Source organism: Diadema antillarum, unplaced genomic scaffold (genome assembly GCF_040938485.1).
Source record: "Diadema antillarum isolate AM-2024a unplaced genomic scaffold, OU_Dant_1.0 seq00001487_RagTag, whole genome shotgun sequence".
In the NCBI taxonomy this organism is placed as follows: Eukaryota; Metazoa; Echinodermata; class Echinoidea; order Diadematoida; family Diadematidae; genus Diadema; species Diadema antillarum.
The window spans coordinates 241,846-255,283 of record NW_027272226.1 but is presented as its reverse complement, the minus strand read 5'-3'; the positions used below and the strand labels follow the sequence as shown (position 1 = coordinate 255,283).

General features: G+C 36.2%; 2 protein-coding genes across 2 annotated transcripts in view; one reads left to right on the top strand and one right to left on the bottom strand.

Moving 5' to 3' along the window:
• LOC139709995 (retinol dehydrogenase 8-like) overlaps positions 1-7,550 on the top strand; it is a 29,197-nt gene extending 21,647 nt beyond the window's left edge. Inside the window, exon 6 of the mRNA XM_071621948.1 lies at positions 7,545-7,550. Within this exon, the coding sequence (XP_071478049.1) occupies positions 7,545-7,550 (6 nt within the window). The remainder of the gene's footprint in view (positions 1-7,544) is intronic.
• Positions 7,551-7,862: 312 nt separating this feature from the next.
• On the bottom strand, positions 7,863-13,189 carry LOC139709994 (retinol dehydrogenase 8-like). The gene is made up of 5 exons (XM_071621947.1): positions 12,925-13,189; positions 11,790-11,969; positions 9,751-9,844; positions 8,650-8,784; positions 7,863-8,136 (listed from the first exon to the last, which is right to left on the bottom strand). The coding sequence occupies exons 1-5, from the start codon at positions 13,187-13,189 to the stop codon at positions 7,863-7,865; spliced, it is 948 nt and encodes a 315-aa protein (XP_071478048.1).
• Positions 13,190-13,438: the final 249 nt, after the last annotated feature.

Sequence of the window (13,438 nt, the reverse complement as noted above, 5' to 3'; positions counted from 1 at the left end):
TGTTATAGTCCCATCGAGCTTGTTTGGAGCATTCAATTTCATTTTTAGGCGATCAAGTTCCTACTTCTTGCAATCAATTTAAGGAGGAAAATGGAGCAGACTTTTTAAGAAAGGAAAAAGGGCCAACACAACAAAATGAAGGCTTGCATATAGTGTAATTATGATTGTTTACAGTTTCTACATTGTTCTCTGTTCATGTATTCTTAGTTTTTCATCTCAATAAATTTTAAATCGTAATGTCCAATCTCCAGTGCATCCAAACAACACAACGACAATTTAATCATATTTCGTGATGATACTGCATGCTGAAAACGCCCCCACACCAACCACATAATCATGATAATGACAATTCATCAGTTTAAAGACAAACTGACACACAGTGATCCCACATAGTCCCGCAAAAGTAAACCAATAAGACAGCAATACACAACAAGCAAGACGTATAAAATGTTCATGTATCAGTTTCAATATAGTCGAAATGGTGGGGGGGGGGGGGTTCCTGGAAGGTGTCAACTAACCCTCCGTATTAAGCTCGTCTGTAGGCCTAAATACAGTGCCTAATGTTTGTGTGTTGTTTTATTTTCCATCAAAGAAGATGACTGGATAACCCATATTCAGCTGCAAAAGCTGGTCTTCCATATGGGGTCTAGTTGGATGTAAGCCTTTGCACCCTGCTCTTTGCGATGAATAGATGAAGTGGGATCTTTTACGTGCATGAGTTGTGACTCTCTCACACATAGGACCTCCATTTTATGTCCAATCCGAAGGACATATGCCTGTATATTCATTTTCGCTAAGCATGAGTTCAAAATTTTCAATGAACAGGTGGACCTCTACTGCAAAATAAATAATAATCATAGATAATCCCAATATATTCAAAGCCAAATGAAAAACACATGCATACACGGCCCAAAACTAACTAAATTCAGGACTTATTTTAAATTGAATGCAGTTATTTGGAATATGGTTGCCTATTCACGAATTTGAATGACCGACGAGATTCCGTCGCCAGCTTGACATGAATTTGAATGCTCATTGCTGAAACGCGTGCTCCTCTCTTAAATTTGAATGCTCCGATAGTGAATTTGAATGTTCCGATAGTGAATTTGAATGTTCTGATAGTGAATTCGAATGACCGGATTTTGAATTTGATTACTGATTCAGTGCTGCGAGCGTGGAATGCGTGAAATCGAATGCTCGGAATAGGAACTTGAATGACAAAAGTATGAAATTGACCGGGAAAACCTATAATAGAACCTATACATCAATGACAAGTCCATCTTCATAATATGCATAAGGATTGAGAGAATGCATCAATATTAGTAGAACACATCAGTGAAAGTTTGAGGAAAATTGGACAATCCGTTCAAAAGTTGTGAATTTTGAAGTGTCAGTGCTACCATCACTGGATGAGAAGATTCCACTATGGCTTTTGATATCACAAGAGTAGAATGATACAAAGAAAGTACAAAGAAAATTCAACATATTTTCGCTTTTCTTACATTATATAATTATAATGGAGCACTTGACATGCCGCCTTCAGAGGGCAGAGGGAATAATATTAAACTTCACATAATTTACATATGTCAATAACGAGTAGAGGGAATGTGCACTCCCCCACCCCCCCCCCCCCCAAAAAAATGAAATTTTATGGAATTCTCTTTATGATTTCCTTATATCGTTCTACGCATGTGACATTATACATTGCAGTCGCCTTCTCATCCAGCAGTGACTGTGCAGAAACTTTAACAATTCATAACTTTTGAACGGATTATTAAATGTTCGCAAACAGTCATGTGTTTTACTGTAGGTTTTCCCGGTCAATTTCATACTTTTGTCATTCAAGTTCCTATTCCGAGCATTCGATTTCACGCATTCCACGCTCGCAGCACTGAATCAGCAATCAAATTCAAAATCCGGTCATTCGAATTCACTATCCGAGCATTCAAATTCACTGTCGGAGCATTCAAATTCACTATCAGAACATTCAAATTCACTATCGGAACATTCAAATTCACTATCGGAGCATTCAAATTTAAGAGAGGAGCACGCATTTCATCAATGAGCATTCAAATTCATGTCAAGCTGGCGACGGAATCTCGTCGGTCATTCAAATTCGTGAATAGGCAACCATGTTCCAAATAACTGCATTCAATTTAAAAGAAGTCCTGAATTTACTTAGTTTGGGGCCGTGTATGCACGTGTTTCTCATTTGGCTTTGAATATATTGGGATTTATGATGATTATTTATTTTGCAGTAGAGGTCCACCTGTTCATTGACAATTTTTAACTCGCGCTCAGCAAAAAGGAATATACAGGCACATGTCCCTCGGATTGGACATAAAATGGAGGTTCCATGTGTGAGAGAGTCACAACGCATGCACGTAAAAGATCCCACTTCATTTATTCACCGCAGAGAGCAGAACATCCAACTGGACCCCTGGAAGACCAGCTATTGCAGCTGAATATGGGTTATCCAGCCATCTTTTTTGATGGAAAATGAAACAAACAAACAAACATTAGGCACTGTATAGACCTACAGACGAGCATGATACGGAGGGTTGGTTGACACTTTCGAAGAAAAAAAAACAATTTCGACTATAATTATTGACACTGATACATGAACATTTTATACGTCTTGTTTGTTGTGTATTGCTGTCTTATTAATTCACTTTTGCGGGATTATATGAGATCATTGTGTGTCAGTTTGTCTTTGATGAATTGTCATTATGGGATTGGTGTTGGGACGTTGACAGCATGCAGTATCATCAAGAAATATGATTGAATTGCCGTTGTGTTGTTTGGATGCACTACTAATTGGACATCACAATTTGAAATTTATTGAGATAAAAAAACAAAGAGTACATGAACAGAGAACAATGTAGAACCCGTAAACAATCATAATTACACTATATGCAAGCCTTCATTGGTTGTGTTGGCCCTTTTTCCTTTCTTAAAAGTCTACTCCATTTTCCTCGTTTGCACGAAGTAGGAACTTGATCGCCTAAAAATGAATGTGAACGCTCCAAACAAGCTCATTGGGACTAGCACGTGACAATCGCATGAATTTGAATGCCCGAGTAGGAAAGTCGGTGCTCGCATTTTGAAATTGAATGCCCAATCGTGAATTTGATTTCATGAAAACGAAACAGAACGCCCATAAATGAAATTGATCGCTCGGATTCTGAATTTGAATGCCCGAATATTTTCGCGTGCGTGCGCTGCGTGAATTTGATTGCACATTAATGAATTTGAGTGACAAAAGTATGAAATTGACCGGGAAAACCTATATTAAAATTGCTGCATTTACTGAAACCTTATGTATATGAAGGTGAGCTTGTCGTTTAAAATTCTTACTTGGTGGCACATTTTAGTCTCGGCGTTCACGGTATCATTGTGATGAGGTTGACATTCCTAAATCCAATGATACGGGCTATAACGATAAGATGACAGATTGTCTTATCCAGGTATCAATATTACAGAATTCCACATACAAATATTTAAGCTGATACGTGTTGATGTACAATACAAAGGAGGAGGCCTATAACCCCCCCCCCCCTCTCTCTCTCTCTCTCTCTCTCTTCTTCTTCTTCTTCTTCTTCTTCTTCTTTTTCTTCCTCGTTGATGTTCTATTATCATGATTTGATTAATTCCTCTGATCAGTAGTGTTTATAACGACGGGATATCTTTTTTTTAACGGATTCACTTTGATATGTCAGCTGTGTAGTCATATACGCAATGCTATTATTCAAGAGGTTGAACGCTGGCAGTCTTAGGCGTAATTAATCATATTTACGATGCCCTTTTCATTAAAGAAAGATAAAAAAAATTATACCAAACTGTTCCAAACCTATTCGGCTTGAATATCTTATTAAATTATTTTTAGAGTCAAGAACACGTTGATGACAACAAGTTTTGTTATGAGATTTTGAGCATTTCTGCCATACAGTAGCAGTAAATGCATCAAAAATATCTCCCTTTGCCATTTGATTTCGTCACGAAAGATGACGAATAAAAATAAATAATGTCTTGCTTTGCGAAGTCAAATTTAAAGAAGTGTAAGGTCAATTTAAAGCAAAAGCAATGACGTTATTTCCGTATACAAGCCAGCATGCTGTAATAGTTCATGAATATAAATACGATGCATAATGATTTTCGGGTTCTTTTTTATTTGTTGATTTTATTGTCGAAACAGTCAATTCCTGAGCTGTCTTGCGGATAATAGTGTCGGATAAAGAGATGGTACGAAGTTATAAATATACATATAGTGGTCAAGTTAGAGTGAAAACAGAGGGAATAAGCGGCATCAAATATTGGCAAAACCAGATCAGTCCAGCACAATAAAACGATATGTTACACGAAGAAATTCACTTCTAATCTGAAAAAAAAACCTATTCGTGATATGTATGCTCTTATGCATCATCATGTATATGCAACTTGATACTTATTCATTTTATTTGTTTTCAGTTTTCGCGTTGCATAATGACATTAAATGTCAGATGCATGAAACCCATGCACTTTGTGATACGAATAATTATGAATTCATGCGTGTGTGTGTGTGTGTGTGTGTGTGCGAGAGAAAGAGAGGGAGGAGGTTCGTTCTTTTCTTTCGACGTATGTGCGCAATTAAATCAAAAGCATGACATTTCTGCGGTTAGAATGTATGTAAAAGGAACACTAAACACACACACATGGTAATATATTCACTGTATATATATATATATATATATATATATATATAGTATACATGTTTTATATTTGCTGCGCGTATTGGCAGTACTAAAAATAGCAATAATAATGTCACTATAGAGGAATGCAAAAAAATGCCAGTTGCCTTGATTTAAATTCAAAAATTTGAATTTAAATCAAGGCAATTGGCATTTATTGCATTCCTCTATTGTGACATTATAATTTCTATATAGTTTTGTATACTTCATGAGACCATTATAACATCAAACCCCCTGTCAGGCGTAATTTCTCCCTATAATTTGGTACACGCTAAAATTGTGGAAAGGAGTACGCTCTTCAATTGAACAGTTAATCATAAGAACAATGAAGAGTCCACAGCTCAAATTCTCGGAATGCTTCACCGCATCACTTTGTTTCCATGTTTATTATATACAATTACAACACAATACACTGCAGTCAAATAATTGCATCCGAAGACAGAATTAATGAGTTCACAAATACTATACAGTAGTCATAAGGTCTCATTTACAGATCATAGTGTATTTGCAACAAGATCACAAAGCGAGGGATATTAGTCATAGCCCAGTGAAACATTGGCATGTACGAACAAAGTATATCACAACATTATCATTGAGCCAGATCCATTAGATTTAAATACAATTAACCCGACAATTCATGATGCAAGTGAATACAATGGAAGTACATATATTTAAAGAAACCAAACTAAATTAAATGTTTCGTCTACTAAATGTTTCGTCTACTACACCTGTGACAAGGGAGAGAGAGAGAAAGAAAAACTGAGAAAGCAAGAAAGATAGAGAAAGAGAAAAATAACTAACACATAACCGAAAATCAGACACTAAAATGATATTATGGCCTGTTATTAAAAGGCGGTTTGGTCATAACTGCATAGCTTACAATAAATAAAGGTATCGATTTTACCACTTTTGAAACTAGACGTCAATGCTTTTAAGCATTTTGCGAAAAAAAAACCATATAGACGCTTTACAGATTTAAGATTTGTAGCAATTTATGCTACTGCTTTTTCCTCTGTAGTACAACGACGACGACAACAACAACAACAACAACAACAACAACAACAACAAAGAAACAGACGCATTAATAGATTATAATATTAGCAACGAATTGGTGTCAACTCAATTCAAAACGCTTAAAGATAGCATTGGAATAAACCATACTGGAATTAATAATTGTTTTCATGGGGATACTTGTGACTGCGCAAAAAAAAAAAGTCTCATGTTAAGAATATCTTTCATGGACATGATGGACCAAAATATATCATATTTGTTGACCTAGTTCCGAATTCCCTTTTTAGTTTGTCTTAACTGGGAGTGCAATGTTTTCTCTACCTTTACTGTCAAAATTATCTTAAAATTAAAAATTAAACCGAAATCGAGCAGTTTTTTCAAGACAACATCTGTTCGGACAGACGATATTTTCACTGTGACATAGAATATCATGGATACTCCTGTACAGCGTGACTCTAATTTTTGGATCGTCTTTTCCCCATTTTCAATGAAACTGAACCTCCAAGCTCTTTCTTATTTTAGTCACCCTTTTTTAATGGGTAAGAATGGTCCAATTTTAACAAGTTAGGCCTTATACATAATTTTGAAGCGTAGAGCTTATCCTTTTAATTTTGTTGGCCTCCTTTTGGGGTTTCGAGTCGGGCGGTCACATTTATGAATAGATATTTGATAGAGGCGTCGTGATAATCAAATCTTAATGTTTTAATGAGTGTTTAGTCCTTTCGTTTTCTTTGTAATTGTGTCTGCGTATCCCTGTCTTTCAACATCTTTACGGAGCTCGGTCAGCAACAAACGTTTCATATGTCGTGCGTTTGTGATTGCTAATTCATTGCAAGTATAAGTCCTTGTCCGCGGGCTCTCGGTTTCTTTTTCTGGTATAATCGTCAAGATTTTAGGGGTACGGTTTTCACCAGGGGTAATAACCAGCAATGACTTCTCGACGCTCCCTCCCTCCGCAAGATTGACAAGCATCGGCCATAATATAAGTAGGGGAAGTGTGGGAGAGTTGAGCCACTTTTTACATTAAGTGATACTGTTCCATAACTATGCATAATTTATGCATTATTCGTTCGCAGGTGTAAACTACAACTAGTCAGGCATGATATGATTGCCCAAAAAGACATCTGGCACAAACGATTTGGGGGTGACACTTCAACAAAACAAAATGGCTCAACTCTCCCTGGATGTGGTGAGAGTTGAGCCACGGGGTTGGGAGAGTTGAGCCATTACTCTTTAGGCCCTACATATCATATTAATTGCAGTTCAAGCTTATGAAGAAATATGACTATATGGAAACCTTAAAGGACAGATGGTGTAATGGTAACAGAGAAGGTGGGGCGTCTGTTCGACTTAGGGTCATCTGATGGATAATGTGGATGTTGTTGGGATCCACCAACGATCACATGATCAGGATTTCTAGATGCACCTTTAGTGGATTTGTGTGATTTATGAGGAAGAAGAAACGGCCCTTAGGTCTTCACCCCTAGCAACACTTACCACATACCTTTCCAATATCCCTCACCTCATCCAATTGAAGACCCCTTTCTTTGACTAAAAATGACACCCATTGAGCCACTTGAAGGGAGGGTTGAGCCACTCGGAGGCTGAGCCATTGGAATATAGGTTTAGCCATGTCACAACTCTCCCTTAACGCGTTGGCTCAATTCTCCCCTCAGCCGCCATTTAAACTAATCCTCAAAGCCTATGAAAGTGACTGCACCAAACCTGTTGAAATTTGCTGAAAGAAACAAGTGATTTAAAGACTATCTGCTACTCTAACTGATTCGCAATTATCCTCTACCACAGGTGTGAGAGAAAACCACATATCTAACAAGTAAATATTCACTTTTGGTGACTAAAAATGGTTTATCTTCAACTATTTTGTCATGCTTCATCTCACGTGGCTGCCTCGTACACTGGTATATAGTTAATCATAGGCATGAACAAGAAATGGCATCAGCTGACTACTGCCAGTTACTATGAAGATGTGAGGTGGCCTGGATCAACTCTCCCAGTGGCTCAACTCTCCCACACTTCCCCTAACCATGTATCTCCTAGAAAACGCGATTCCCGTTCGTTTCAAACAATGATCTATGGTATCTCTGGCAATCGTAATCACTGGTCTTAATACCTCCGACTCTGATTCGCATACGTAAAGTTCTTCTCCCATGTTTTATGGTCATCCGGGGTTTCGTGCTGTGGTTTGTCCACTAAATACCGAATGTACTCCACCCAGTTCATCCCGTCCAGGTCGGAGTTCTTTATCTGCGATATGCCAAGCGAGTAGTCACTGGTGAAAATCTTGGGAGGAATGTCGACATCGTTCTTGTCCAAGAGCTCCGCGGTGATGTCGGCAACTTCCTCGGCACTTTGAATCACGGGCGGTGCAAAATGAAACCTGCATGAAATAAAATCAGATTTGAATATTTCACCCTTTTTTGGCGATAAGGAAAATAATAATAATAATAACCATAATAATCATAATGATTCTAATAACAATAATAACAATGATAATAACAGTAAGAGTAACAATGATAATAACAATGGCAATAGTAACACTACTGCCACTTAAAACAATTCACATCTATTAAGCACAGTTTTCAGAGTACGCTTTTGATGAATTTTTTTTTTCGTTGTTGGTTTTTATCAATGTTAGGCGAAGTTTGCATTAGTGCATAACGTATAACGTGAGCAACCATTATAGCCGGCCCCTGAAAAAAAAAAAAGATCAATGCAAAATATTGTACGAGTAAAAGGATAAATGAATCAATGATTGAGAAGTTGACACATTTTAGTTACTCAATATATAAATAAATTAGGTTGGTACAAAAAAAAAAAAAAAACTTACATGCAGAAATGGATACATATTACGAACAAGAAAAAAGAGCTTCATATATATAGGGACACTTACTTCTGATGAGTCAAAATGTTCTTAAGTTGTCGTTTAGTGATCGGGTCAACTGTGGATTTGTCTGGGATGCGGTTTCCATCAACGATATTGGTATTGATGTTCGTCTCTACAGGACCCGGCACTATGGTACAAACTCTAAAAAAAAAAAAAAAAAACAGACAGCAAATAAAAAAAAAGTAGAAAATGATTTTTAAAAAAATGCAGATAACATTTCTGCTGGCAACCTTGGACCAAATACATAAACGTTGCCCCGTTTACTGATCATGGACAATTTGACCATTCATTACTCGGATTCGTAAATCTTGGAAATTTTCAATGCAATAAAAATCAATTGTCTTGCATTATTTCTTGCGTTTTGTGACGTGTTTCTTTAAGAAAAACGAATGGTAGTTCAATCATCGTGTCCATCGTGCATCTTTGTAAACAAGTATAGTTTCATTAGAATCTTTCGAGTGGTTCACAGTATAAAAGCATGCTTTTTATTGGACATCTCAATTCTTTTTTTCTCTAAATATAAGTTTGTATTTTGCCGGTATGCACGCATATGTTTATTTATTAACTGTTATTTATCCTTTGAACAGTTGAATGTATGCCTGTGTTATAATTCGTGCTTAATTCTGTGTTATGTTTTGCTGAAAAAAAATAAAATAAATGAATTGAATTGAATTATATGTGATTCATTATTTTAAAAATGTTGAAATTTGAAGTTTGAAAATAATTTGTCTGACTATAGAGACACACACACAAAAAAAAAAGATTTGAAAAAAACATCATGTATTTGATCTCCTGCTTTCTGGAAGCAATGTAGCTGATTACGGACATCAGGACCATATGACACACCAATAGAACACAAATGCATCATGGTGAGAAAGAGTTACCATTGCATTAGACATTAAAGAGTACACGTTATTTAAAATAATATATTAATGAATGAACAAATACATATGTAACTTGCTAAAGAATTTAATACACAAATGCATAGATAAATGAATGAATAAAAAGTAGATGAAGAAGTAACGAAATTAATGAATAAACACATAATGAAATAAATGTATCAATTCTAAAGGCACCAAAAAGTGCAGGAGATATGCTAATGTATACCTGATATTGTGAGCCTTCAGTCTGCATGCCAACGCTTCTGTTATGCCCTCAATTGCGAACTTGGATGCAGAGTAGGCATCGTACAGGGGATAGCCTTAGAGAAACAATTTAGATTTAAGCCGATAATTTGGAAATTTATGTTTTCCGGTACCAAAAAAAAAAAAATAAATAAATAAATGGTAAGACAGAGAGTAAAGATTACAATAATAATAATGATAATAATAATAATAATAATAATAATAATAATAATAATAATTGTAATAATAATGAACAATAATAGAAAATACTTTTATAGCGCTTAACGCTCACGTTTCTTAGCGCATTAATACTGATTGACAAAATATTACATTAAAATACGGCATTATGTACATGTAATAATAACATTTTAAAAAAATATGAAAATTAGATGAAGGCAAAGAAAGATTTTCAACTACGGAGCGATACATTAAAGGACAAGTTCACCTTCATAGACATGTGGGTTGAGTGAATGCAGCAATATTAGTAGAACACATCAGTGAGAGTTTGAGCAAAATCGGACAATCCGTTAAAAAGTTATGCATTTTTGAAGTTTCTGCTCAGTCACGGCTGGATGAAAAGACTACTATAGCTTGTGATGTCACATGAGTACAACGATATAAAGAAAGAATAAAGAAAATTCAACATATTTCCATTTTTCTCGCATAACAAAAGAACACTCGACTTTTCTCTTTCAGAAGTTAGGGGGAATAATATTACCCTTAACATACGTCAGTAGCAAGTCAAAGAAATGTGCGCTTTATTCAAAAAGTAAAGTTTTGCGAAACTCTCTTTTTATTTTCCTTATATAGTTGTACGCAAGCGACATCATACACTGTACTAGTCTTCTCTTCCAGCAGTGACTGCGCAGATACTGAAAATATTCGTAACTTTTGAACGGATTGTTCAATTTTCCTCAAACTTTCACTGATGTGTTCTACTAATATTGCTGCATTCTCTCAATCCTTATGTATATGAAGGTGGACTTGTCCTTTAACAACCAGGCTGTTTCATTCAGATTTAGCACCAGTTGCAATCGATCGAAAACTGCGTTTTATAACAACTTTGCGATTGATCGCAAGTAACGCTAAATCCACAGAATGTTATGCCTGACTTTTCTTGAAATCAAGCGTAAATGTCTCTATGAACAGGACTTACGCTTGATATTGAACTTACGCTTCAACGAGCAAATTGCTCAATTAATCGAGCGTATGATCGATCGCAACTCGATCGCAAATAACTGAACAAATATCTTCCCTTTACAGCAAGTACCACATTCAGTTTCATTTCATGATTTCTATCAGATTCTTATTAGTTATAGTGATTAGTATATTATCAACAGCGGATAAGTTGACATTGTCAGAAAAGATAATTGCAAACCTCCCCCCCCCCCCCCCCAAAAAAAAAAAAAAAAAATCAAATGGAAAGTAACGAACACGGGGATAAATTTCTCAATCTTGAAAGTCCGTGAGTCAAAATATTATAATCTGTTTCAGGAAACTTGACCAGTGTAAACAGTTCTGCATGGAAACAAGCTAGAGGAAGATATCAACAGCTGCAATGAAAGAGATTGAGGCCTCTAAATTCATTACCAAACAAAATAATCACAAGAAAAGAAAATTACATTGCTCGAATACATGATTATGTGTTCTTACATAAAATGGGCAATCAGTTCGACCGTTTCGTTAACAAGATGATAATTTCGTTAACGACATTTTCATTCAGTTACACAATTTTTGTCATTTCGTTACAAAATAATCACTTCATCGACGAAGTGACCGATTTCGTAACGAAATATTCCACTCGACACTTGGCGCTCCATGGTTTTTTGTCCATGGTTTAAACCATGGTGTCATTTGTACCACCTTCGTGAATTCGGGCCTTTAACACGTATACATTAAATGTATTGACAAAGGCAATAATTGCTGATTGGCCCAGACAACGACACAGCATTATGTAAGCTCTCCAAAGTCCCTGGCACAGAAAAGGTTAAACGGTATGTCACGTGAGGAACGTTAACCTACCGCCAATGCCCGAAACTGACGAGGTGCTGATAATGTGGCCGGTCTTCTGTTCTTTCATGTGAGGGAGAACAGCCTGCAACATCCGGGCCATCCCGAAGAAGTTCGTATCGAACAGCTCTTTCATGTCTTCGATCGGCATGTACTCCATTGGTTGGAATGAGGCGATTCCAGCGTTATTAACTGCACGGGAAAATGTACACACGCATGTACATGCTTACAAACACATAGTCGTGCACACTGTACACACAGTAACGCATGAAGAGTTTGATGGCAAGACGAGGTAACTCCATTTTTCATATTTTTCATATTTACAATTACAGTTGCTCGAAAAAAAAGAGAGAAAATGATCGGAAAATGCGGAAAATTCTGAAACATATCTTCATAAGTATTCATTTTTATGCGATGTAACACGTAAGTATCGCTAGAAAGATTTAGTTTTGCTCTATACCTGGTGACTGATTTACATTAACATGTATAAAAATTTAGCTTAAACGGTTTTCCGATCAAAATCTTCATATATTTCATACATTCAATTAAGTATACAATTTATTCACCAATTTCATTATCGAAGTATACTGTGTAACCTAGTTTATTCATTTCCTTCACTCATTTTCTTTTACCTGTTCTTTTCTTTACATCATGTCGCTTTGACTTTTCTACTTTCATCTATGGAAATAATCGCTCCGGTGTCAATAGTCTGCTTTCTTGTGTGTTCAGACAATCTAGCATTTGATCCACTAAAGAACATTAATGATAAAAGACGCCCTCCAAGGACAGGTATCCAAGATAAACAATGATTTTTTTCCGACACTTTTATAACATAAAATAGTTACATGAATAATTTTAGAATAGAAGGCAGCAGTTGATACAACAACTTCCAGGACGAAAATGTTGGAAGACGTTTTTTTTTTTTTTTTTTTTTTTTTTTTTTGCTTGACAGATTTAAGTTTGGAATAATTTACGATAGCTTGTGCATTGTAGATCCGATTGGATGTGATCTGCAGCCTAATACTCATGCCAAATTCATTCTATTGCAGTTGAGTGTAATGGCTTAAGACAAAGAACTAGATTAGGTCTATAACCATTGATTGTCTCTTCAGATGCTGGAGAGTAGTATCTTAAGAGCTGTGCTTACTTAGAACATCGATTCGGCCAAATTTGTTCACTACATTGTCAACAGCATCCTGGACGGACTTCTCGCATTGGACGTCACATTTCTCAATGTACATTGTGTCGTTGAGGGTGCTACCGGCAGCTTCTTCCAACGGCTTGCGCTTCTCGAGGTTGCGCATCGTTGGAATCACCAGATACTTCTTCGCTGCGTCTTTGGCCAATTTTACAGCCATAGTTTGGCCAATGCCCGAAGAGCAGCCGGTGATTAAAACAACTCTTTGAGCCATATTTGTTGGCGATGGGCGACTCCTGTTGATGTTGGGAACCTGTGTTGTGTATGTGAAAGAGTTAAAGACAATGAATGATTCCGCATAATTGTTTCTTTATCGATTAGTTACACTCTGGTTGAAGTTAGCTTCGAACATTATTTTAAAGAGTTTAAATGCAAAAGCAGATATATCCATTTTTATAAGTCTGATATGATATTATATGAGATTCAATCTGCTGAAAGACAAAGAAAACAATAAAATTTAATA

Bases quoted from the DNA above. Each gene is read 5' to 3' on its own strand.
- LOC139709994 (XM_071621947.1), bottom strand. From the start codon at position 13,189: ATGGCTCAAAGAGTTGTTTTAATCACCGGCTGCTCTTCGGGCATTGGC. The intron at 8,785-9,750 runs GTATACATTAGC...TTTTTTTTTTAG, and splicing joins CTGAAGGCTCACAATATCAG to AGTTTGTACCATAGTGCCGG. The intron at 8,137-8,649 runs GTAAGTGTCCCT...TATTTCATGCAG, and splicing joins AACATTTTGACTCATCAGAA to GTTTCATTTTGCACCGCCCG.